A 23092-nucleotide genomic window follows, 5' to 3' on the forward strand; every position below is an offset into this window, starting at 1 on the left:
ACACCAGGATTGCAGGGCTGTGCGGAGGATGTGACAGAGTTCCCGGCTCCCGGCTCCCGTTAGAGCCTGTTCTGTGGAAGGAACCCCTTGGACATTGCTTTCCTTCTGGGCTTCAGTTCTTAGAGCCGTTGCTCTTTGTAGCCCACTCAGCTCTGTCACGTGAGCCCTTGTCCGCGGCTGGATCACTGTTGTGGGGCGTATGAGCTTTGACAAGGGTGGGGGACAATATGCAGTCATACTGGCCCAAAGGGGACTGAAACAAAGCACCTCTCAGCCAGGACCGCCTGTTACCCCACAGCTGCTTTACTGGGCTGCCCATCATCACAGCCATGGCCCTGAACTTTGTTCCTCTTCAGGGAAATGGCAAGCCCTTAAAGCCCGGGGAATCAGCGTTGGGAGATGGGGGCTAGGTCAGAGCTGGGCGCTTGAGGCTAAGCCAGTGGTGGTTTCTGGGCCCGAGGGAGGACGGCAGGGGTGCTGTGCTCCATGGCCATCGCCTCTGGAGACGGGGTTGCTCAGGAGAAGAGCACTGAGAGCCAGGCTGTGGCTCGGTTGAGGGAGATATGGTATGGACTTTTACCACACAAGTTTATTTAAATAAAAGTGAACACATATGCAGGCTGGGTGGCCCGAGGGGCAGGGGTTGGGGAGGCGGGCAGAGGGGAGGCAGACGCACAGGAGGGTCCAGGCAGAGCATGTGTGGTATGAACCAAGCTGCAGGGGGAGTAGCTGGGGGCCTCGGGGCAGTGCTGGGCTTCGGTGCTGGGGGCAGGGGGCCGAGGGTGGGCGAGCCTGGTGCCAGGAGGTCATTTTCATCCCTCACGTGCTCCCCTCACTCTCCCTGACCACCGGGGCCTAAGGCACCCCCTCCTCAGTCACCCTATCCCTCTCCTGACATCAGCCTTTCCCTCAACTACTGGGAAGTCAAAAGACAAAATAAATAAGAATCGGTGAGTCCTGCCACAGCCCTGGCAACGGGGAAGGGAGGCCAAGCCAGACACGCTGCCCCGGAGCCCGTGCTGTCAGCCCTGGGAAAAGAACAGGTAAAGTGCAAGGAAAATCCAGTAAGTAAAAATATACCAATGACTTTGTCAAATATACAGCTGCTGGCTGTCAGGGGAGCAGGCGGCTGGCTGGGGTGGGTGGCAGCAGCCCCCTGGGAAGTGTTGGCCGACACAGCATAGAGACCACGGAAATAAATAGGGGTGGGGAGTGGGCAGGGATCCCGCCCAACTGGGCCTCTGCCACAGGAGGAGGGGCCTCTGCCTGCTCGCCTGCCCCACCCCCCAAGCCCTGCTCGCCAGGCTCCCCAGGGCCACGGCACTGACACAAAGCACCCGGCCAGCTGGCTGTCAGGAAAGGATTATAATGTGGGCATGGGAGCGGGGTGACACGGCAGCCGTGCGGTCAGCCAGGGCTGGAGCCGCCCTCAGTACTCGTCCTGGTCTTCCTGTTGGTGTTCCTCAATCTCATCGTCCTCCGGGGGTGCAAATCCTTCCTGGAGGGCGGGAGGGAGAGAGGTGGTGAGGCAGGCAGGCAGGCTGAGGGTGCGGACTCCTGAGGGTAGCTTGGGAGCCAGGGCCCAGGTTCTTGTCCTACTTCCCCTGCTCACGCCCTGTGAGACCCTGGGCTGGTGACTTCAGCGGGCTGCCCTCATCGGCCCACGTTCTCCCAGGCCCCTTCTGGTCTGAGGGCCCGGCGGGAATGCGCGAGGCTCAGCAGGCGCTGGCAGGGCTCACCTCGGTGGCGTAGAGAATGCCGATGATGCCCGAGATGACAGGGCTGTTCTCACTTTCGTGTTCCTGGCAGATGAGCTCAATGTCTCGAAGCTTGCTGAAGTAGAAGTCGCGCTCCTTCTCCAGCCCATCCACTGTCAGCTTCAAATCCAATAGCTGCTCGGGGAGAAGGTGGTGTTCAAGCCAGAGACCCCTGCCTCGGACTCCCTTCCCGCCCTGACGCCCCGGGGGCCTGGCTTTTGTGGCGGGGCTTTCTCAGCTGCCAGTGTCCACGCCACTCACCTGCTGGTTGAGTTCAAGAATCTGGGCATCGGTCTCATGGCCACCATTTCGGGCTGATGGAGGATTCTTCCGGAGGATGCAGGGCGGAGCCACGTTGCTCAGCCGGCCGGAGGTCTGCATATTTTTGGGGCCTGTGGGGGACGTCCTCTGTGGAACTGCCCAGAGGAGAAAAGTCAGATCGGGGCTGCGTGAGCCCACAGCTCACGTGGCACGAGACAGCCTGGTGTGACTGCGGGGCAGGCCCATGCGAAAGGCAGGCACTCTCGCCCTCCCCTCCTCTCCCTCTCAGGATGGGCATCTACAGCTAGGCCTCAAGCCACGGCCACACGTGACACCACAGCAGCGGGGCAGCCCTCTGGCAAGCCTGGGAGAGCAGGGGCTACAGGGAACTAAAGAAAGTGTAAGGTGTAGGCAGGGAGGAGAGCTGGCCTGAGGGGGAGAGGAGGGAACTGGGGTGGCGAATTTGGGGAGTGGGGCTGGAGGGTTGAGGGCCCTCTTGTACTGACAGCTGGGGCCTGGGGAAAAGCAGCTGGCACAGGGTCTCACTGGGTCTTTGCTAACAGGTACCCCAGCCCACAGCCATCCTCCCCGGGGGTGACTTCTGGAGGAGACCGCAGAAGCCTGGCCCTGCCCCTCTGGGCCCCCTGCCTCAGGATGGTCTCTGGGCCCTCTGCTGGGCCTGATTCAGGGACCCCACTCCTCCCCTGCCCACCCAGCATGCCGTGGCCACTTATTTTCCAGCTATGGCGGCTCCCAGGACAGAGCTTCTAATGCAAAGCAAGCAGGGGAGTGGGGGCAGGCCCCGGCGGGCAGCAGCACACACAGAGGAGCCGCTCTGCTATGACGGGTTCAGACGCGTGCGGGGCTGCTCCTCTTCTCTCGCCAACCTTCCCATCCCCCAGAGGCCCTGTTGCTTTTTCCCCTTCTCCTCTGGAACCCAGACAAAGCCTCGTTGCCAGAGACTCATCTCTTGAGGACTTAGGGCTGTGGGATTTTGGAAATGGGGGAAGATATGGTCAAGCTGGGCCAACTCCCATCCCCGGGGAATCAAGTGGGCAGAGGGCAAGAAGAGTCTGTAGTGCCGGCCCAGGCCCTTGGCCTGGATGGACCTGGACAGAGGAACCAAGCCAGGGGCTGCCCCATCATCTCGAGGCACAGGAGTTGGCTCGGGCTACAGAGGGAGGTGCCCCGGGGCCTCCCATCACCAGCTGCCACCCTGGCTGGTGCTGGTGGCTCTCCTTCTGTGGCAGCCTCTGGAGCCCTCTCCTCCCTACTGTGACTCCCCCCGGTCTAAGCAGGCAGCAGGCGGCGTCATCTGAACTCCGTGACAACAGTCTCCTCTAGGCTGGCAGGGCCGGGCCGGTGGCCCAGGGGCCGCTCCTGGCTGTAGAGCCCTTCCGGCCCGGCCCCCCACACTCCCTCCCCCAGCTCGGGCACATTACCTGCTGTGCCAATGAGTTTCTTGGATTTGTTGAAGATCTGATCACCTGGGTTAGGAGGTGGTGCTACGTCCTGGCCCTGCCGCGCCAGCAGAGGGTTGTAATCCTTTCCATCATAGTTTGCGTCAAAGAATTTCTTAAACCACTGAATAAACTCAAAATTATCTTGGAATTTTCCTTTCACTAATTTCTCTACAGGAATGATCTGAAATAGACCACAGAAGCAGAGAACTTTAACCTCCTGCTGCTGCAGGGCTGCCTTTCTCTGTGAGAGGGCCACTGCTCTCAGGAAAGCCAGCCCCTGGGCTGCAGCATCCTCCCCCTTCTCCCCCGGGCCCCCCTCCCGTGCCACCAGAGCAGGTGGGTAGGCCGCAGGCCCTTTCCTCCAGGCACAGGAGGAAGTGTGTGGGGAGACATCCCTTGGTGCTGCGCCTGCATGTGGGGTGAGGGCTGCTGGAACCAGGGTCCTGGGCCGTTGAGGCAGTAGAGTGAGCCAAGAGGCTTTTCTTGGGCCCTACAGAGGAGGAACTTAATAGGAGCAATATACCGAGGCTCAAGTGCTGGGGTGTAGGGTCCAGAGGGGAGAAAGGGACAGGAATGTCATCAGGATGGGATGTCCAAAGCTGTGGGGTTTTCCACTGAGCCTGGAGCTGGGGGAACATTCCCCCTGGAGAGTCGGGGTGGAGAGAGGCGTGAGAACTGGATTGACCCCAGCAGCCCCTGCTGCCCTGGCTGGCGGGCCATCTTCTTTCCCAGGGTCACACAGCTCCTCGGGGCCCCTCAGAGCGCAGGCACCTACTTTATCAACACCCATCTTCTTGAATGCTGCTTGCAGCACCTTGAAGTTGTGGATATATTCGTGCTCTAGCTTGGCCTGGAACTTCACCTTCCTCAAGTGCACACAGCCAGGGAAGAGCATGTCCATGAACTGGCAGTAAGCTGCCCCTGTGGAGAAACACAAGATGCTCGTTTTCACTTCCCCAGGCCAACTGGCGCTACTCCCCCAAACCTCTCTGTCTCCTCTTCTCTCTCTTTGTTCCCAGAGCCGGGGCCAGACTTCCCAAGAGTGAGAGCAATTACCATACAGTGATGCGATTATGTACCAGCACCATATCAAACACTGCATGTATGGGCTTTAATCCTAACAGCAACCCTGGTTAGATAGCTGATGTCATCTCCATTCATGGATGGGAAAACTGAGACCTAGAGAGGTGTGGTGACTTGTCCAGGGTTGCAGTACAAGAAGAGCTGAGATTTGGACCCTCCCCCCCTACCCGAGTGGCTAGGCTGGACCTGGTACACGTGACCTCTGGCTTCACTGCCTGTCCCCACTGCCGCTCCCCTTCTGCAGCCTTTTACTGTGCCTCTCCTGCTCTTCGTTTTTTTTTTTAAAAGAGTAACCTAACCTCTCCTTAGGAAGCTGTGGGTTTTTTTAAAATAAATTTATTAATTTTATTTATTTATTTTTGGCTGAATTGGGTCTTTGTTGCTACGCGCGGGCTTTCTCTAGTTGTGGCGAGCGGGAGCTACTCTTCGTCGCGGTGCACGGTCTTCTCATTGTGGTGGCTTCTCTTGTTGCGGAGCACGGGCTCTAGGTGCACAGGCTTCAGTAGTTGTGGCACGCGGGCTCCGTAGTTGAGGCTCGCGGGCTCTAGAGCGCAGGCGCAGTAGTTGTGGTGCACGGGCTTAGTTGCTCTGCGGCATGTGGGATCTTCCCGGACCAGGGCTCCAACCCGTGTCCCCCTGCATTGGCAGGCGGATTCTTAACCACTGTGCCACCAGGGAAGCCCCTGCTCTTTGCTTTTTACTCTTTCCATCCCACGTAGACCCCTATTTCCTTACTCCAACTCCAAACACTTTGGCTAGTTGAGGGCTCTGCAGTGCTCCTCCTTAATCCCAGTTACAAGCTACGTTGCAGCGGTGGCTGTTCTGCCTCCTGCCTACCCCCCTTTCCCCCCCCAGCAGGGCCCACTTCCCCCCGATTCCCAGCCTCCCACCTGAGCAGAGCTGCTCTATCTTGGTATAGTTGAGGTGCAGGGAGTCATTGACCCACGCGAGCATATCATGGCGACTCAGATTCTCACTGGTCACAGACGTGGAGTACACATTGACGGCCATACCCCAGCTGCAAAGAAAGAAGAAAGGCAAGGTAAGACCCTGGGGGCCTTGTGCTGTTCCTGAGCCCGAAGGAGAGGGAGCTGGAGGGTCTCTGGGGAAACGAGAAGCATCTTCCTCCAGACCAGCAGTTTGCCTCTTGGAGAAGGGGTACTCATTCACTCTTGAAACATTTGGTGAGTGTCTACTATATGCCAGACCTGCACTAAGAAGTGGTGAAGTCAGACGTGGTCTCTGCCTCCGAGGAGTTTACAGACAGGCAAATCCCCACAGCAGGGAGTGACAGGGCAGGAAAAGCAGCACATGCAAAGTTCAGGGACGGCACAAAGAAGGGAGGGATCTCTTCTGCTTGACAGGGTCAGCGAAGACTTCAGAGCAGCCTGAAAGGGGTAGGAATTTTCTGAACATACAGGGGGTGGGGTAGAAGGGCAGTGCAGGCCCCAGGACTATCAAGAACAAAGGCATGGCTTATTCCGGGACTCGGAGCTGTTCAGCAGGCCTGGGGAGCGGGTGTTTGTGTTGGGGTGTGGCGCAACAGCACTGGAAGGGGCTGGTTGCGAGGGCTTTGGTTACCATGAGGAGGAGTCTGGACTCTGTTTAAACAAGGGAAGCCATTAGAGGATTTTAAGCAGACAATACTTTACCAGATTGGGGTTCTAGAAAGCTGACTAATCTTCGCATCTGCTCTGAATTCAGACCCTATAATCCCTGTGGCCTGCTGGCCAATCCACAGGCACCTAAATTCCGCTTATCCAGAAACTTCCCTCAATACATGCTTCTGCTCTTGTATTCATTATCCCAGTGGATGTCACCACCAGGCACCCAGTCACCCACGCTGGAAACCTGTGGGGTCGTCCCAGACAGCCTACTCCCCCTCATCCTCAGAGCCCATCATTCAGTGAGCCCGGCTACTCTGCCTTCCCAGTGTGCCCTGCTCTTCGCCCCGCCTCCTGCTGCCTCGGGGTTTCTGCATCCATTCTCTCCAGCCAAGGCTAGCAGAAGCCTCCTAGGGGGCCTTCCAGCCCCCAGGCACTCCCTCCCCCTAGTCCATCCCTGACGCTGCTGCGGTCAGAATCTATGTGAAAGCAGTCCTGGCCACGCCACCCATCCCCCCTCCCCCCCCCCCCCCCCCGCCAGTGGGTGTAAGTGCCTCCTTACCCTCCCCCCATCCCCACGCAGAGGTCAAGTGTCAGTTGTTATTACTGACTTGCACTGTTAACAGAGAGGGAAATATTTCTTGTAACTAGGTCTTTATCATAAATGGAGAAATAGGACTGCGTATTTCAAGAATTGTGAGAGTACATATTTCTGGAGTGAAGAATATTTAGGTTTAATATGCAAATTGTCTCCCTGAAGGAAGAATACACCCAGCCTACTTCCCGGTCCCCTGTGGGTATCTGCTCTTATAATGTGACCCCCTCCCCATCACTTACGAAGCTCTTCAATGAGCCCTCCCTCTCCAGCCCTGTCTTCTACTTTGATCCCCCAACTGGGAGCCATGGGCAGCTCTCTACTCACCCTCTGCATGGAATGCGGCCGCCACCCCCAAAGTCCACTCATTCTCTGCTCTAGAGGTTCTCAAACTGTGGTCCCTGGAGCAGCTTTGGTGCTCTATGGGCATCAGCTTGTTAGAAATTTCAAGTTAGAAATTCTAATTCTTGAGCCTCGCCCCAGATCTACTGAGTCAGAAACTGCACTTGACCAAGAGGGTCTACAGGCACAGTTAAATTAGAGAAGCTGCTTTAGAGAAGAGGCTCAGTTGGTATCTGCTAGGCTGTGCTCCCCCATGGCCCCACCCCAAGTATATATAATGGAACCTCGCTAGATGCACATTTAACTTCAATACATTTTTTGAAGAAAAATCAAGAAACCCTCTTGTTTATTCTCAGTCATTCCTCCTTTTAAAAATAGACCTTGTCCTTCATTGCCCAGGGAAAGGGAAGCCAGACAGAGCCAAAAAGCCAAGAGAAACAAAAATTATCATCTTGGGAGCTTCTAAGGACTCAGGAGCTGACAATTCCAGAGATTTCTGAGGGTAATTTTGACTGCACTTGAGTCCCTTCTTACACAGTGGTTTTGAGCCACCGGCCTGTAACCTGACCCTGCACTAACCACTGGACTTGCTGAAATGCCTGCCTCCCTCATCAGTAAGCATCTCAAAGCCAGTAGTGGTGTTTCCAGGCCTGTCACAGGCAAGGTATTCAGTAAGTTTGTTGAATGACTGAGTGACACCTCCTCACCTTTTCTCCTCTTTCTGAACCATCTTTTATCACCTTCTGACCTGGACCCTCCCTCCCCCACTCAACCTTCTGGACTCAGCTTGGGCTCCATCGCCTCCAAGACACGTTCTCTGAGCCCCTGTGCAGGGAGACATGGCCTTCATCTGTGTCTCTCTGTCACCCTGAGCTTACTCAATCATGGCGTTGATCACATTCTCTTGAAATCACTTGTGTGTCTGTCCCTTCCACCTGACTGTAAACTCAATGGCCAGGCTGTTTCATTCACTTTGGGGTTCTAGATCAATTCTCAGTGAATGACAATCACAGAGACTAGAGTTAGGAGAGTGCTTCTTAATTTCCAGAGAACTCACCTAAAGTAACCTCAGCAGGCGTGGCAGGGGCACGTGGACACCAGACTTCATTAGAGAGGCAGATGGGTAGGGTCAAGGCAAGTGCATTGTATTTTGATGAGTATTTAGTTAGGGACTCTGAGAAATAGAAAGATTTGCCCTTGTCATCAAGGAGTTTATAGTCTCACTGGGGAGACCAACACACAGCAGAACAGTATAACCAAATGCCCCAAAGTGTGGTGAGAACGGTAGGTGCTACAGAAAGTCAGGAAGGAGAGAGCATGCACAGCTGGAGAATGGATTTGAACGGCCCCAATAAGAATGGTCAGAACCTGCCAGGCCTTCGGGGGTCTGCAGAGGCCTGTGGGATCTGAGTGCAGAGGGGACAAGCCATTCTGGATACTGGCTTACCACAGGCTTGGGGACTCATTTCTCCATGAGGTCTTGGGGGCTGCTCTATCCCTGCACTCCTGGGGTACAGAGTCTGGGCTGGTCAGGGGTGGTTCTGGGAGGTATAGGGCGGTCTTAGGTTGGCCCTGGGAATTCCTGAGCCACTTTAGGGATTTTTTTCCTGTTTACTGTGTATGAGTTTCAAGTGCTGATTATTGAAGAAAAGCAGAGGCACTGGTCCTAGTCTAAACTAGTCCTCCAGTTTTTGACTGAAATCATTTGAGCTTCAAGGGTCTTCCAACCTGAGGGCAGCCTACCTGCGGTTCCCTAGCCTCTCTAAATATTATATATAACCACATCATGTATATTATTACATAGTATATATGCAATTATATATAATACACTATATAAATATACATTAATATATATTTATATATAATGTAGTATTCATATATAGTATGTATAAATATATATGATACACTACATATGATATATACCAATCTATTTATATATAATACATAGTATAGTTGGCTCTCAGTGTCCACGGGAGATTTGTTCCAGGACCACCGTGGATACCTGGATACCAAGATCTGTGGATGCTCAAGTCCCTTATGTAAAATGGCATGGTATTTGCAAATTACCTATGCACACCCTCCTGTGTACTTTAAGTCATCTCTAGAGTATTTATAATACCTAATACAATGTAAACACTATGTAAATAGTTGCTGGCTCATGGCAAATTCAAGTTTTACTTTTTGGAACTTCCTGGAATTTTTTTTTTTCAAATATTTTCCATCTATGGTTGGTTGAATTCATGACTATGGAACCCACGAATATGGAGGGCTGACTGTATAATATATTTAGTGTTATATCTATATATATGTGTGTGTATAACTATATATTTTATAGTTATTTTATTTTATATCTTTATAATTTAAAAAATCCTCCTGGTGCACAACAAGGTATTAGAACCACAGTCCTCATCTGATGCATGTGCTTGGCTGGGATTGCCTGGCCTGCATTGCAATGGCACAGGCTGGGATACTGGGGTGTTTTGCGACCTCCCTGGGGTACAGCGTTGGCTATTTTCCTCCTTGGTAAGTATGAAAAATCTCCAGTCTCCCTTCCAGGACACAACTAAAGACCTTGCTATCAGGGCCCTAAGAGTCACCAAAAGCTACACAGGTACTAGAAAAATGCCCAAATCTTCTCAGCTTGGCCAGAAATTCCCAGCTCTGTCCATGCCTGATGATGGAAGGGCATTTTCCACACCTTTGATTAGTCTGAATCTAGGGTCCCCAAAGAGCCAACAGTGCCTGTAAGGAGAAAGCTGGAAAAAAATGGCTCCTCTCAGGGCCGAACCACCAATTATGACTTTTACCTCCTGTGGGGCTTTTGGGGAAGTGGGTGTGGGTCGCATGGAGCGGGGTGGGAGGGTGGGGTGGGTGTGGGTGGGCAGTTGATAATGTGGAGCAGAGCTTTGTCTCCACTTGCGACTGGCTCTGGTTCTTTCAGGTGATGCTACCCTCTGGCCCAGCTGAGGTCCATTTTGGCTCAGGAGAACTCATCTAAGACACTTGGGGGTCTCTGCAAGGATTCTCAGTCATACTTGCTGGGGGGGGGGGTGGTCACGAAGAAACCAGCCTCCTAGTTCCCTTATTCCTCATCATGATGGGGAGGGCAGGATGCCCTTTTAATTTTCTTCTCCCAGATTTGGCCCTATAAATACAACTAAATTATGGCCAGCAGGTGGCACCCAGGTCCTGGGCAAAGACTCCTTTAAGAAGTTTCTCCCATCCCCAAATCTCTCTCTCCCTAGCTCAGTTTAGAAAAGGGAGAGCCCCTAACTTTGACCTTGTCCCTCAAAGAGGAAGCCTGGTTTGGTCAAAACCTGGTGGTGTCAGGGCACAGGCTTGAGTGGAGTCCTTGTTCCTGACCCAGGTGTCCTCTGAGAACTGAACCAGCTGGAGTGGCCTAGGGCATTAGGCCTACTCTAAGATTCTGGACTCAACTAAACCAACCTCCCAATTCCCCAAAGCCATAAGTTAAACTCATCAACGGGTCCAACTTCTGATGACTTACTGTATTGGGGGTTGACTCAGGCCTCAACTCAAATCAGAGCAGCTTCTGGGGGTGGAGGAGGCATATAAAGCATTTGCCCAAGCATCTAGCCCTAAGTGGACCAGCTGTCTCCAAATACAGCAGAGACAATGTCTGAGACAACTCTTAAAGTTGATTACACCTGTAACCAAGGGCTGCTTCACCTCGCCTGAGAGAATGGTAGGCAACCACCCAGAGGAGGCAGGCTCTGTTCCAAGGGCTACAATAGCAGGGTCTTCCAACCCCGTCCCTTTGACCTTTCCTTTCCTTTCTCTTAATGCTCAGCGGCCTAAATCAGAGCAAGTCATCCTGCACTAGAGCTGTGCAGAGGATTTAATCAAGTGGCTCTTCCTTCCCCGGTGCCATGGTGCGGGAGGAGCACAGGGTTTGGGTGCAGATGGCCTGGCTTCACGCTCTGGCCTTGCCAGTGGTTGATCTTGAGTCTGAGCAAGTCACTGCACCCAGAGCCTTCATCTCCTCATATTCGAAACTGAGATGATAACTAAGGCTTTTTGGAGACAAATGCTATAATCCACAAGAGTAGCATTCATGGTGGGAACTTCAACCACCATGGCAGACCAGGAGAGAAGCTATTGGAAGGTGGGCAGGCCTGAAGGTACCCCTCCCGTGCACATCCCCACTGAGGGGGAACGACCATCGCCTGCAGGGGGACAGATAGAGTCGAGTCTCGGGGACGTGCAGAATGACAGTCTGCACAAGAGAGGACAGAGACTCAAATGTTGAACCTTGGCAGGTTTGTTCTGGACATTGTTAGGTAGACTTGCTGGTGGAAAGGTTAGAGTATTAAATGAGCAGTCTGTCAAAAAGTCATGGAAATAAAACTGGTGGATTGGCTGCGGCGGGGGAGGGGCTCTGAGAGCAGAGAAGGGCTGGGCCTGGGCTTGAGGGAAAGTCGGCTGAATGATTCATAGACTCCAGTTTCAGAGGAGGGGAGCACATGCCACTTGGCCAGGTGACAGCTGTCAGCCACACGGTCTGAAGAAACATCATTTGAAAGGAAGATAAAGTGACATGGCTTGAATGTGCCCCCCAAGACCAGAACTGCTTTTGAAGCATGAAGGATCAGTAAGGAGACACCAGGCACACTAGGGCCGCAGACACAAATGTTCTCTTCCCCACATGTCCCAGCAGCCGCTGCAGCCCCCCTCTCTCTTTATGTTCAGGCCGCAGATGGGCCAGCAATCCCCTCCCCGGGGGTGTGCACAGAGCTGGCCTGAGAGCCAGTCCGACTGGGGCATCCTCCCAGCAGGTACCAAGTTCTGTTCTCAGAACCACCCCAAAGCCCTGCTCTGAGGAGTCTGGCAGCTATATAGCCATGTTATATAGTTTCTCTTTTCCTTGTATCAGAGGAAAAGGTCTTTTTCAATCTCTTGCTGAGCATCCAGGGGCTTCATGCTGCATCTGGTTGTGTGTGGCCAGCAGGTGCAGCCAGCTTTCTACTCTCCTGCTCCTTGGGGTCAACAGATAGGAAATGTGGCCAGAAAACCACCCTTTCTGAGCCCACCTGCCACCTGAAACCCCAAACTGCAGTTCAGCCTCTCCCATTCATTCATTCATTCATTCAGCAATATTTTATTGCGTCCGGGGCCCTGAGCCAGTACTAATTAAGGAAAGAAATGGGCACCAGAGCTCCAGCACAGCTGCCGGAGGGCCACAACCAAAAGCCACGCCTGCCCCTGCTCTCCCCCTGCTCAGAACCCTGATCGGAACTCTGTGGGGAGCTTTCCAGGGTGCTGGGAAGAAGAACATGAGTCAGACACATCTGTCATCCTCTGCCTGTCATGAAGGTTGTTCAGCCCCCAAAGTGGAGAGGATTAACCTCTGGTTCCCACAGACGGGGTCCCTCATTAACCCCACAGCAATCTCATGCTCAAGAGAATCATTCTGATTCTTCAGGCTTGAAAACTGAGGCTTGGATACTTCAAACTACTTGCTCAAAATCTCACAGGCAGTTGGTGGCTGAGCCCATGGCCAAGCCGCAGCTTTTACCATTAAGCCTCGCTTCCCCACACTGCACAGCTCCAGGAACCTGCTGCTGGTAGCCTTGTTTTGATGGCAGCTCCCATCGTGGAAGTCTGTTGACTTAAAAAGTAGGTGTTTGTGGAACTTAAAGATGTCCAGTAGAGAACCTTTGGAAAGAAAGGTTTAACTTTCTACCTGCCCACTGACATGGACCCTACTAAAAATGGATTAATTTTAGCAAGTGAGGAGTTCTGTTTACTCCCCTCCTGGATTTCCATTAACGCTTTGAGTAATGACCAGATACAGCAATCTGGCCAGGACTCCCCAAAGGACTCCTTCCCCAGGACAGCAGCTACAAGGGGCATGGCAGCATTATCCAGATCTGCCTCTTCAGAGTTTAGATCGTGTTCAGCAGGACATGTTCAGGACTCCAGTGGCTGGGACCTCAGCAGGGTTCACCTAAAAGTGTTGTGAGAACAGAATCCTGGAGAAGCTCCAGTCCCTACCTGAACCTACACCGTCCAGATGTAGGTGTGCTGGTTCCCCACCAGCCGCGGAACTACTCCACCTGCCCCATCTCCACTTTTTAAATTCAGCTTTGGGAGTCTGAGCCTCCCCGTGAGTCAGGTCTTTGGTCAGCCATGAGAAGAAGGTGATTGGTTGGATCTGCCAGGGCTTTGTGACCCGCCGGCAGGGCTCTTCCAGTCCCTCAGAACCGTTCATCCCTGCCTGCACATATTGCCTCCATGCAACCCCAGAATAACCTGGATGTGTGACCCAGGGGGGCAAGGAGTAACAATTTTGCAGATTTTCCCAACAGGTGACTGCAGCGCCCCTGGGCCCGGGCAGGAAGGGGTAGCCTGGTGGCAATGGGCATAGCCCCGTGTCAGGAGTGGGAAACGTTTCGGCAAGCTCCTCAGAATTCTTTCTCCTCTGATCCCATAGCATCTGTTCAGTTTTCCTGGCCGGTAGGATGCATCTACAAAGCAGAATATATGGGAAATCTGGAGTTGGGGAAGGATCGTGGTTAGAGGCCCAGCTTCAGGAAGCCCAGATGGCAGTCCCCAGGCAGAAGGGGCAGAGAAAGCACAGTTCTGTAGTCTGTCTCCCTCTTAGACTGGTGTTCTACTATCTTGGAGGCCTGAAGCTGGATGTGTGTTGGGCGCCTGCTTCTCAAACAGGTGCCCTTGGATTCTCAGTGTCTGCCCCAGTAATGCTGATAACGCTGATCGAATACTTGCTGTGTGCTGGGCTCTGCTCAGCGCTTTGTATACATGAATCACCTAGTCCTCGTAACAGCTCTATGAAATGCGGACTGTTTTGTCCCCTTTTTATAGATGAGGAGACTGAGGCCCAAAGTCAAGCAGCTAGGAAATGTTAGAGCCAGGATTTAAAGCCAAGTTGTCTGACTGGAGATCTGGTATTCTTAAAGGAGCCTGCTTGAGGCATGCCCAACACCCCCTGCAGGACCAAAAGACCTGATGTTTCCCTCACAGCCGCTGGGGGCAGAGGGTAGAGACCTGGAAACTGCAGGGAGTTCTTCTAGGAACCAAAGAATTAGAGAAGACCGAGAGTCCCTGAATTATTTTCAAGACATATTTGTGGAAGGTAGAGTTCCACTGAAGGCTTAAAAACAAAAAGCCAAAATTAGATTTAGGCCACTGACAAGGTTATTAAATATTAGAATGTGAGCTTTCAGAGTTATGCAGCCTTATTTATGACTTAGGAATATAATGCCTAGCTGTAAGTACAGTCCTAGGTATCTGGGAAGGAGCTGGATGGTCTCGAGAAGCTCTTCCTGGCCACGGGATGTGGAGATTTGGTCTTGACGACCATGTTGGAAGCCTCAGCCTGCAGAATGACCAGCAGCTGCACCTCTCCTGATGAGAGCTATAACTGCCTTTCCTGTTCAGTGACTGCACCATGAACCTTATGGTCCTCGCATAGGAAATGGTTTAGCAAATCACCAGACTAGACCTCCTCAACTTTTCTTTCCCTTGACCCCAGACCTGGTAGCAGGAGTCAAGACCCTACAGAGCAGGCTGTTCCCAAAGCCACGACCTCAGTCTGATCCTTGAATGGGGTTTCCAGCGGATCTGGAGGATGACAAGCCACAACCCAATCAGGAGCTGTTTCTCCTGACAGTCACCGTGTGCCAAAGACCATAGTGGTCTTTTTAATTTTTATTTATTTATTTATTTTTGGCTGCATTGGGTCTTCGTTGCTTTCTCTAGTTGCCGTGAGCAGGGGCTACTCTTCGTTTCAGTGCGCGGGCTTCTCATTGCAGTGGCTTCTCTTGTTGCAGAGCACGGGCTCCAGGCACACGGGCTTCAGTAGTTGTGGCTCATGGGCTCAGCAGTTGTGGCTTGCGGGCTCTAGAGCGCAGGCTCAGTAGTTGTGGTGCATGGGCTTAGCTGCTCTGTGGCATGTGGGATCTTCCCAGACCAGGGCTCGAACCCATGTCCCCTGCATTGGCAGGCGGATTCTCAACCACTGCGCCACCAGGGAAGTCCCGGTTTTCTTCTTCATATTTCTCTTTCCAAGCTACTGCAACATTGCTCTAATGTCACTCAGCAAGTGTTTACTGACCACTGCCATAATGTGCTAAGCACCCCACAAGGCACCATGAGGACATGGGATGATTTTAAGTCATGGGTCTTCTCCTTAAGGAGCCTTTGTTTGGTTGAAGAAATAAGAGTAATTCATAAAATAAGAGATTTCCTTGTTTTATAGTTCCAAGAGAATATATGAAGTACTAACTTGTGCAAGTGTATTTGGCTTTTAAGTGCTCCAGGAGAGTGTTAAAGGATGAGTGGGGCCTCAGTAGTTAGATGGTTTCTGGGGGTAGGTGGCACCTAATTTAGGCCTTTAAAGATGACAGGACATCAGAAAGCAGTGAAGAGAAAATGGAAAATTTGGGACTTGGGAAACATGTTTATTATTACTTTTATTTGAAAAATGAGCATGAGACCAATGATTAAATCTTAGAGGAATGTTAGAGGATGCAATCAAGAGCGAAAATGGGAGAGGTACGTGGTGTCCCAGGAGCCAAGGGAGGGACCAGTTTCAAGGAGGAGGTTACCTGCCCTGTTTAATGAAGTTACCAGACCTTGGACAGAGAAATGGTCATTAGATTGTGCAAGAAGAAATGATGAAACTCTTGAGTCATTTTGTTGGAGTGCGAGGACAGAAGCTAGACCTGCAGACAATTACAGAGTCCCTGATCATTTGCCCGAGAGGATGCTGAGGAGGGAAATCAGGGGTTCATCACCAAGGCCGTTGGGTCTGCTGCAGCACTGCAGGTGGACTGCAGAGTGACGGCTTGCGAGGCGGAGAACACCTTGCTTCTCTCAGTAAAGTCTGGAAAATTCATGTCCTATCCTTAAATTCTAGATCTTATCTGTCTAAGGAGGCTCATGAGTGCAACCTCATGGTCTTACTAAAGCTTTTTACAACATGGTGTCATGAACGAAAAGAAAGCATGGGAAGAAGTTTTAACATAATAAAGTCTTGACTAAGTTGAATGTTTGGAAAATGTTTTAAATATTAATATACTGTTCTGTTTAACTGTGGTTAATCAAATCCCCTGTTGGTCTTCAGTTTTGTTGAAAATTATTAAGGAAGGGTAGAATAAACAAAATTTGTTACTAAGGACTTTCCAGAGCGTCAGATTCACTTACTCATTGATCACCATTTATGGAGTGTGTGTTCCAGGCACTGAGCCAGGCATGGGGCCTAAGGAAAGGAAAGGGACCCAGTCTGGGCCCTTGAGGAGTTCGCAGACTAGGGTGGGAGTTAGACAAGTGAATGTAATAACCACAGGGAGACACATTACACTACAACCCCAGATGCAGGAAGGGCATGCTGCTGAGCAACTCTGCTTCCTGGGTCGGGGAAGGCTTCTAGAGGAAGCATAGTTTGAGTTGGGTCTTGAAGGAAAAGCTCATCAAGCAAATAAGAGTCAAAAGGATAGAGGAACAGACTGGGAGGAGGGAGAGGATTACAAATAGTTCACCCCAGAATGCATGTTGGGGGCAGAAGGAGATGTGGTTAAGGGTAGACAGAAGCTACAACCAAGAGCTCTGTAAGGCGGCTGGGAGTTATTCCATCCTGGGGGAAACTCAGCAAGGGATGTTTCCCCCAGGTATATATTTGTAACAATACAAAAATATTTGTAACACTACTATAGTTAAAATAGTAGCTGCACGTAATTTCCAAATCAAAAATACAGAAAATGAAATTACAATGCTTAGAAACTGCATTAAATTTATAATTCTTGAGGCTTTAGTTTATATTATCTTTTCCGGTAAGAACTGAAGAGATTCCCAAGTTCTGCTTGCAGAAATCAGTGCCCCTCCAAATTTTGGTAAACTTTTTATTTTGAAATAATTTTAGACTCACAATTGCAAAATAGGACAAAGAATTCCCACATATCCTCATCCAGCTTCCCCAATAACATCTTACATAACAATTGTTAAGGCCAGGAAATTGACATGGGTACGTTATTAACTAAGCTACAGACCTCATTTGGATTTCATCAGTTTTTACACGCACCCTTATTTTGTGTTGTTGTGGTCCAGTCTATGAAATTTTATCACATGTATAGATTCATGTAATCACCACTCTGCTAGGGCACAGACTGTTCTATAACCTCAAAGAAACTCCCTCATGCTACCCCTTTATAGCCAGGCCCTCCTCCTACTCTAATCCCTGGTAACCACAGATATGTTTTCTATCACTATAATTTTGTAATTTTAAGAATGTTACAGAAATGGAATCATACAACAACCTTTTGAGATCAGCTTTTTTTTTCTTAGCATAATGCCTTTGAGTTCCATCCAAGTTGTTGCATGGATTAATAGTTCTTTTTTATTGCTGAATAGTAGTCCAAACAATGGTACAAGTATGGATATACCATAGTTTATCCATTCACCCATTGAAGGACATCTGGGTTGTTTCCAGTTTTTGGCAATTACAAAAAACCCTGTGAGAACCTTCCTCAATCTTCTCTTGCTTTGTCCATGACAGTCTGGCTCTGGCAGAGATCTCTCCATACTTTTCTGTCCTCTGGAACTACAGATCTGATTGGGTTTTGTAGGTGGGGGACCCAGGCATTAGGTTGGGGAGGGGGTTGAGAAAACACAGGTACACAAGCAACGCTTTGGACTGACTATTCCAAAAATTATGGGTTTGTCTCAGTTTAAACCTAAGTTTGTGCCCCTCCAGACCAGGCTCCTGCTTCTTACAGGCATTTATACTGTAACCCAAGTCTGTGAATTTATCTTTCTAGGTGTCATAATTTCAGCAAGCATACTTTAGAATCATAGTGGCCAGTTCAGGCAGCCTTCAATCTGAACAAAATTGAGAGGAGCTTTAGAATGAAAAGGGAACAAAGTTTCAAACATCAAGTGTTTGCAGGATTATTGAGGCTGAATCCATTAAGGTTCAGAATGACCTGTCTAAATTTCTACCCAAACTTGCACAAAACCTTCTTAAATCAGAAGCTAAAGAAAGACTAAAATAAATAGTCAAAAGCATAATAGAGGAAGGACACATCATATCTTGAACAAATCCTCGTAATAACCCTACCGAATGTGTGGGGATATAGATTTACTCAGGACCTTGTGGCCATGAATAGAATAGTCATTCCCTGACCAGAACCAAATACTCTTTTATCTCTAGTGCCTCCTGCGGTTGCATATTTTACAGTCATAGATTCATGTTCTGCTTTCTTTAGTGTTCCTTTAGATCAAAATAGTCAACATGTGTTTGTCTCCTTCTGGGAAAATCAACAATATAACTGGACTGTTATGCCCAAAAGATTTACTGAGGCTATTCCTACTTTTCACAAGTCCTCAACCACAACCTCAAGTACCTTAAATTTCCCTGTGATTCTTTATGTGGATGACCTTTTGTTGTATCCCAAAGATGAGGGAAGCTCTAAGACTGTTTCTAGCTATTATTTTCTTTCAGAAAGGACATAAGGTTTCTTTGTTTTTGTGGCCGCTCCGCGTGACATGCGGGATCTTAGTTCCCCTACCAGGGATCGAACCTGTGCCCCCTGCAGTAGAAGCACGGAGTCTTAACCACTGGGCCGCCAGGGAAGTCCCAAAGGACATAAGGTTTTTAAAGAGAAGTTACAATTTTGTCAAAGTAAAGTTCATTACCCAGGCATGATTTATCCCAAGGAGGTAAATCCTTTACTTCTGATTATAGGCCATTCAAAACTTTCCAACTTTTCTGAAATGATCACATTTATAACTTAATCAAGTCCTTGGTATACAAGTCCCTTCCCTGGGAATCTCAACATGAAGAGGCCTTTTGTGAGTTAAATCAGCCCTTCAGCAACCTCCCACTCTGGGCCCACCTAATTATCATAAACATATCTGTCTGTGTGTGTGAGATCTGGATAAACTGTTGATGTTATGAGTCAATTTCATGGGACTCATCAGACATCAAGTCTACCGCAGTCTCTCTTGACTGTGGCAAGGCCTACTTAGCTCTCTTAAGGGAATTAGCCCTGGCGGCTAAGCTAGTGGGGGCTTTTGTACCCTTGGTTTTAGGGTGTCCTTTAAATTTGATGGTCCTTCATGCTGTACAATGTTTGTAGCTCACTGAAAATACACAACGTTTCTCAGCATGCAGGCTTACCCCCAGTGAAATCCTATTACTTTCTCTCCCACATACTTCTAGTCATTGTAGTAATACTTTGAATCGTGCTGCTCTACTTTTGAGATGTCTTGTTCTCAATGAGGTCATTTTGGCCTATTGGTTTCCACTCTAGGAAAAAGAGACTGTTGGATAATTCAAGAAGGAGAAAAACTGGGCCTTGATTTAAGAACCAAAAGCTTGGCCACTAATGGGGAATCAGGGTTGCTTTCTTTTCTTGTAACGGCAAAGGTTTTTCCAGATCTCACGTGTACATAACCATGCTCTTCCTTTCTCTCCCCTCACGGTGGTAGTAACTGACGGTAGCCTCAAACTACGCCCTCAAAGGAAAGCTCCCAGAGCACTGTTTCCTTAGGATAGTGCTTCTCACACTCTGCGTGCCGCCTCTCTGGAGGTCAGGGTAAGGTCGTGAAGGGACCGCTTAAATAGAATCCTTATCGTTTCCTTCCTGGAATCACAATTCTGGTGTTTTCTTTTTCTTATTTTTTTTATTTTATTTTTTCCTCTGAATAGTTTTTTTTTTAAAACATCTTTATTGGAGTATAATTGCTTTACAATGGTATGTTAGTTTCTGCTTTATAACAAAGTGAATCAGCTATACATATACATATATCCCTATATCTCTTCCCTGTTGTATCTCCCTCCCACCCTCCTTATCCCACCCCTCTAGGTGGACACAAAGCACCGAGCTGATCTCCCTGTGCTATGTGGCTGCTTCCCACTAGCTATCTATTTTACATTTGGTAGTGTATATATGTCCATGCCACTCTCTCACTTCATCCCAGCTTACCCTTCCCCCTCCCCGTGTCCTCAAGTCCATTCTCTACATCTGCGTCTTTATACCTGTCCTGCCCCTAAGTTCTTCAGAACCTTTTTTTTTTTTTTAATTCCATATATATGTGTTAGCATACAGTATTTGTTTTTCTCTTTCTGACTTACTTCACTCTGTATGACAGACTCGAGGTCCATCCACCTCACTACAAATAACTCAATTTCATTTCTTTTTATGGCTGAGTAATATTCCATTGTATATATGTGCCACATCTTCTTTATCCATTCATCTGTCGATGGACACTTAGGTTGCTTCCATGTCCTGGCTATTGTAAATAGAGCTGCAATGAACATTGTGGTACATGACTCTTTATGAATTATGGTTTTCTCAGGGTATATGCCCAGTAGTGGGATTGCTGGGTCGTATGGTAGTTCTATTTTTAGTTTTTTAAGGAACCTCCATACTGTTCTCCATAGTGGCTGTATCAATTTACATTCCCACCAACAGTGCAAGAGTGTTCCCTTTTCTCCACACCCTCTCCAGCTTTCCTGTTTGTAGATTTTTTGATGATGGCCATTCTGACCGGTGTGAGGTGATACCTCATTGTAGTTTTGATTTGCATTTCTCTAATGATTAGTGACGTTGAGCATTCTTTCATGTGTTTGTTGGCTATCTGTATATCTTCTTTGGAGAAATGTCTATTTAGGTCTTCTGCCCATTTTTGGATTGGGTTGTTTGTTTTTTTGATATTGAGTTGCATGAGCTGCTTGTAAATTTTGGAGATTAATTCTTTGTTAGTTGCTTCATTTGCAAATATTTTCTCCCATTCTGAGGGTTATCTTTTCGTCTTGTTTATGGTTTCATTTGCTGTGCAAAAGTTTTTAAGTTTCATTAGGTCCCATTTGTTTATTTTTGTTTTTATTTCCATTTCTCTAGGAGGTGGGTCAGAAAGGATCTTGCTGTGATTTCTGTCATAGAGTGTTCTGCCTATGTTTTCCTCTTCTTTTTCTTATTTTGGATGGTGGTGGTGTGGTGCTAGGGCCTGGCCTCTGCTCCTGCACTGAGCACAGACTCACTTGGGTTCATCAGTCACTCATTTGTTCACACAAGAATCTATGCCTACACATATGAGTATTTAAGCACCTACTGTGTGCACAGACATGACTTGGCCACCCCTAGATGACTCCTCATTTGAGGAGAAGGGCTGTGCGCAGTGGCTAACTGCTGACTAGTTAATAATTATTTCAAAGGGATGTGCAGGGATAATTTCCTTTTCTGGCCGCCTCCCCAGGAAACTGCAGCATGTCCCCAAAGCAGCTTAATAGGATTAAAATACCCCCCAAGAATCTACCAATACCCTCTTCTCGGCCTTCCCTCTGTTACAGAGTGAAGTGGGCCTGTAAGGCTACCTTACCTGAGGCACATCCGGATGCGGGGGTGGGGGGAGGGCTGTTTCAAGAGGCCAGCTCCCAGAAGCACCTCAGCCCCAGACAAGACAGGAGGGCCTTGCCTTAGGACTAAGACGGGACAAATGATGATGACTCCACAGTGGCAGAAAGGACTTTCAAAATAAAGGTAGATGAGTGACGCACATGCTCACCAGAAACATCACGAGTCCTCTGCAGTGCCCGTCAGGACGAGGACCCGCACCTGCCACCTGGAAGCACAGGACGCCCTGCAGACCTGCACCTCCGGGCAGGGATGGGGAAGGGTGGGGCTGGCTGAGGTTCTCAGTGTCCCTCCTCTGGGTTCCCAGAGGCTGCAGGGCACTTCAGTCTGGTCAGGCTAGTACTAAGTTAAATCCATATAATGTTCATAGGATAATAGCTTAATGACAAACAAATAAAAACCTGTTGCTGAGGGTGCAGGGAACTGTACCCTTTTAAACACGGTTGGTGAGAGTGTAATTCGGTACAATCTTTTTGAAGAAAAATTTGGCCAAAAAATATATTAAAAGCCTTTACATTTTTACATACTTTTGGACCTTAATTCTACTTATAGAATTAAGGAATTTTATACTGTAGCAACAATTATGGCTATATATAAAGCTTTAATACATAGAAGCATATTTATAATAATGAAAAACTGGAAACAAGTGAAATGATCAACAACAATGAATTGTTAAACAAATCATGGTACATCTAAACTATGCAGCTGCTTAAGAAAACAATGTTGTAGAAGAATATGTAGTGCCTCTTTGGCACTGTTGGCTGGCTGACTCAGCACCCACTCCCAACAGCATTTTCCCTCGCCTTTCTCCACTAGAGAGGTCAGAAAAATGAAATACTTGCTTCCCAGCCTCTCCTACAACTTAGAGCCACCTTGAGACATGAGGTAACACCCAACAGGCTAAGGAGCTGGAGTGTCCTTGATGATGTCCTTGAGCTGTTCTCCCTGCCTGTATCTCCTACTTCCAGACTCCTGTCATGTGAGGAAAATACCCCTATAATTTGTTTAAGCCACTGTTGGTTTGGGTTAGGGTTTGCTGTTACTTGTACCAAAACATAATCCCAACTGAAAGACATAGAAAGATGTTTACAATACATTAAATTGGGGGAAAGTGTTACAGAGCAGAAATATACCCACAGGCATAGAAGAATAATGTGAGGGTATATTCTAAAATAATAATTTTGGTTCTGTCCGATAGTGGGGTTACAGGGGATTTTGATTTTCTTCTTTGGATTTATCTGGATTTTCTAAATTTTTTACAGTGAATATGTATAACTTTTGTGACAAGAAAAAAACTCAATAAAATATATTTTTTTAAAAAAGCAGGGAGATATGGGGATATATGTATATTTATAGCTGATTCACTTTGTTATAAAGCAGAAACTAACACACCATTGTAAAGCAATTATACTCCAATAAAGATGTTAAATAAAAACAAACAAACAAACAAACAAAAAAACGCAGGGTAGAGAAGTAATGGAAGAAAGCTGTGGTCAGGCAGCAAGTAGTCTTTGACAACAGCTGCCAAAATAACCATGTTAAGGCTTCTATTGCTTATTGTCTGGGTGGTTCAGACTTCCCTGGCATG

The 23092-nt window shown here is 48.9% G+C and overlaps 1 protein-coding gene across 2 annotated transcripts in view; it reads right to left on the minus strand.

Moving 5' to 3' along the window:
• Positions 1 to 569: 569 nt before the first annotated feature.
• The window catches only part of MAPRE3 (microtubule associated protein RP/EB family member 3), a 48700-nt gene continuing 26177 nt past the window's right edge, over positions 570 to 23092 (minus strand). The window contains exons 2-7 of one of the 2 annotated variants that reach the window (XM_007191301.2): positions 5455 to 5582; positions 4257 to 4402; positions 3506 to 3662; positions 2019 to 2173; positions 1740 to 1892; positions 570 to 1498 (exon numbers count right to left, since the gene is read on the minus strand). In XM_007191301.2, the coding sequence (XP_007191363.1) occupies positions 1430 to 1498; positions 1740 to 1892; positions 2019 to 2173; positions 3506 to 3662; positions 4257 to 4402; positions 5455 to 5575 (801 nt within the window). In that variant the 5' untranslated portion in view covers positions 5576 to 5582 and the 3' untranslated portion in view covers positions 570 to 1429. Of the gene's footprint in view, positions 1499 to 1739; positions 1893 to 2018; positions 2174 to 3460; positions 3663 to 4256; positions 4403 to 5454; positions 5583 to 23092 lie in introns of both variants that reach the window. The other variant, XM_007191299.2, reaches the window with a different exon arrangement.

Source organism: Balaenoptera acutorostrata, chromosome 12, assembly GCF_949987535.1.
Source record: "Balaenoptera acutorostrata chromosome 12, mBalAcu1.1, whole genome shotgun sequence".
NCBI classification, from domain to species: Eukaryota; Metazoa; Chordata; class Mammalia; order Artiodactyla; family Balaenopteridae; genus Balaenoptera; species Balaenoptera acutorostrata.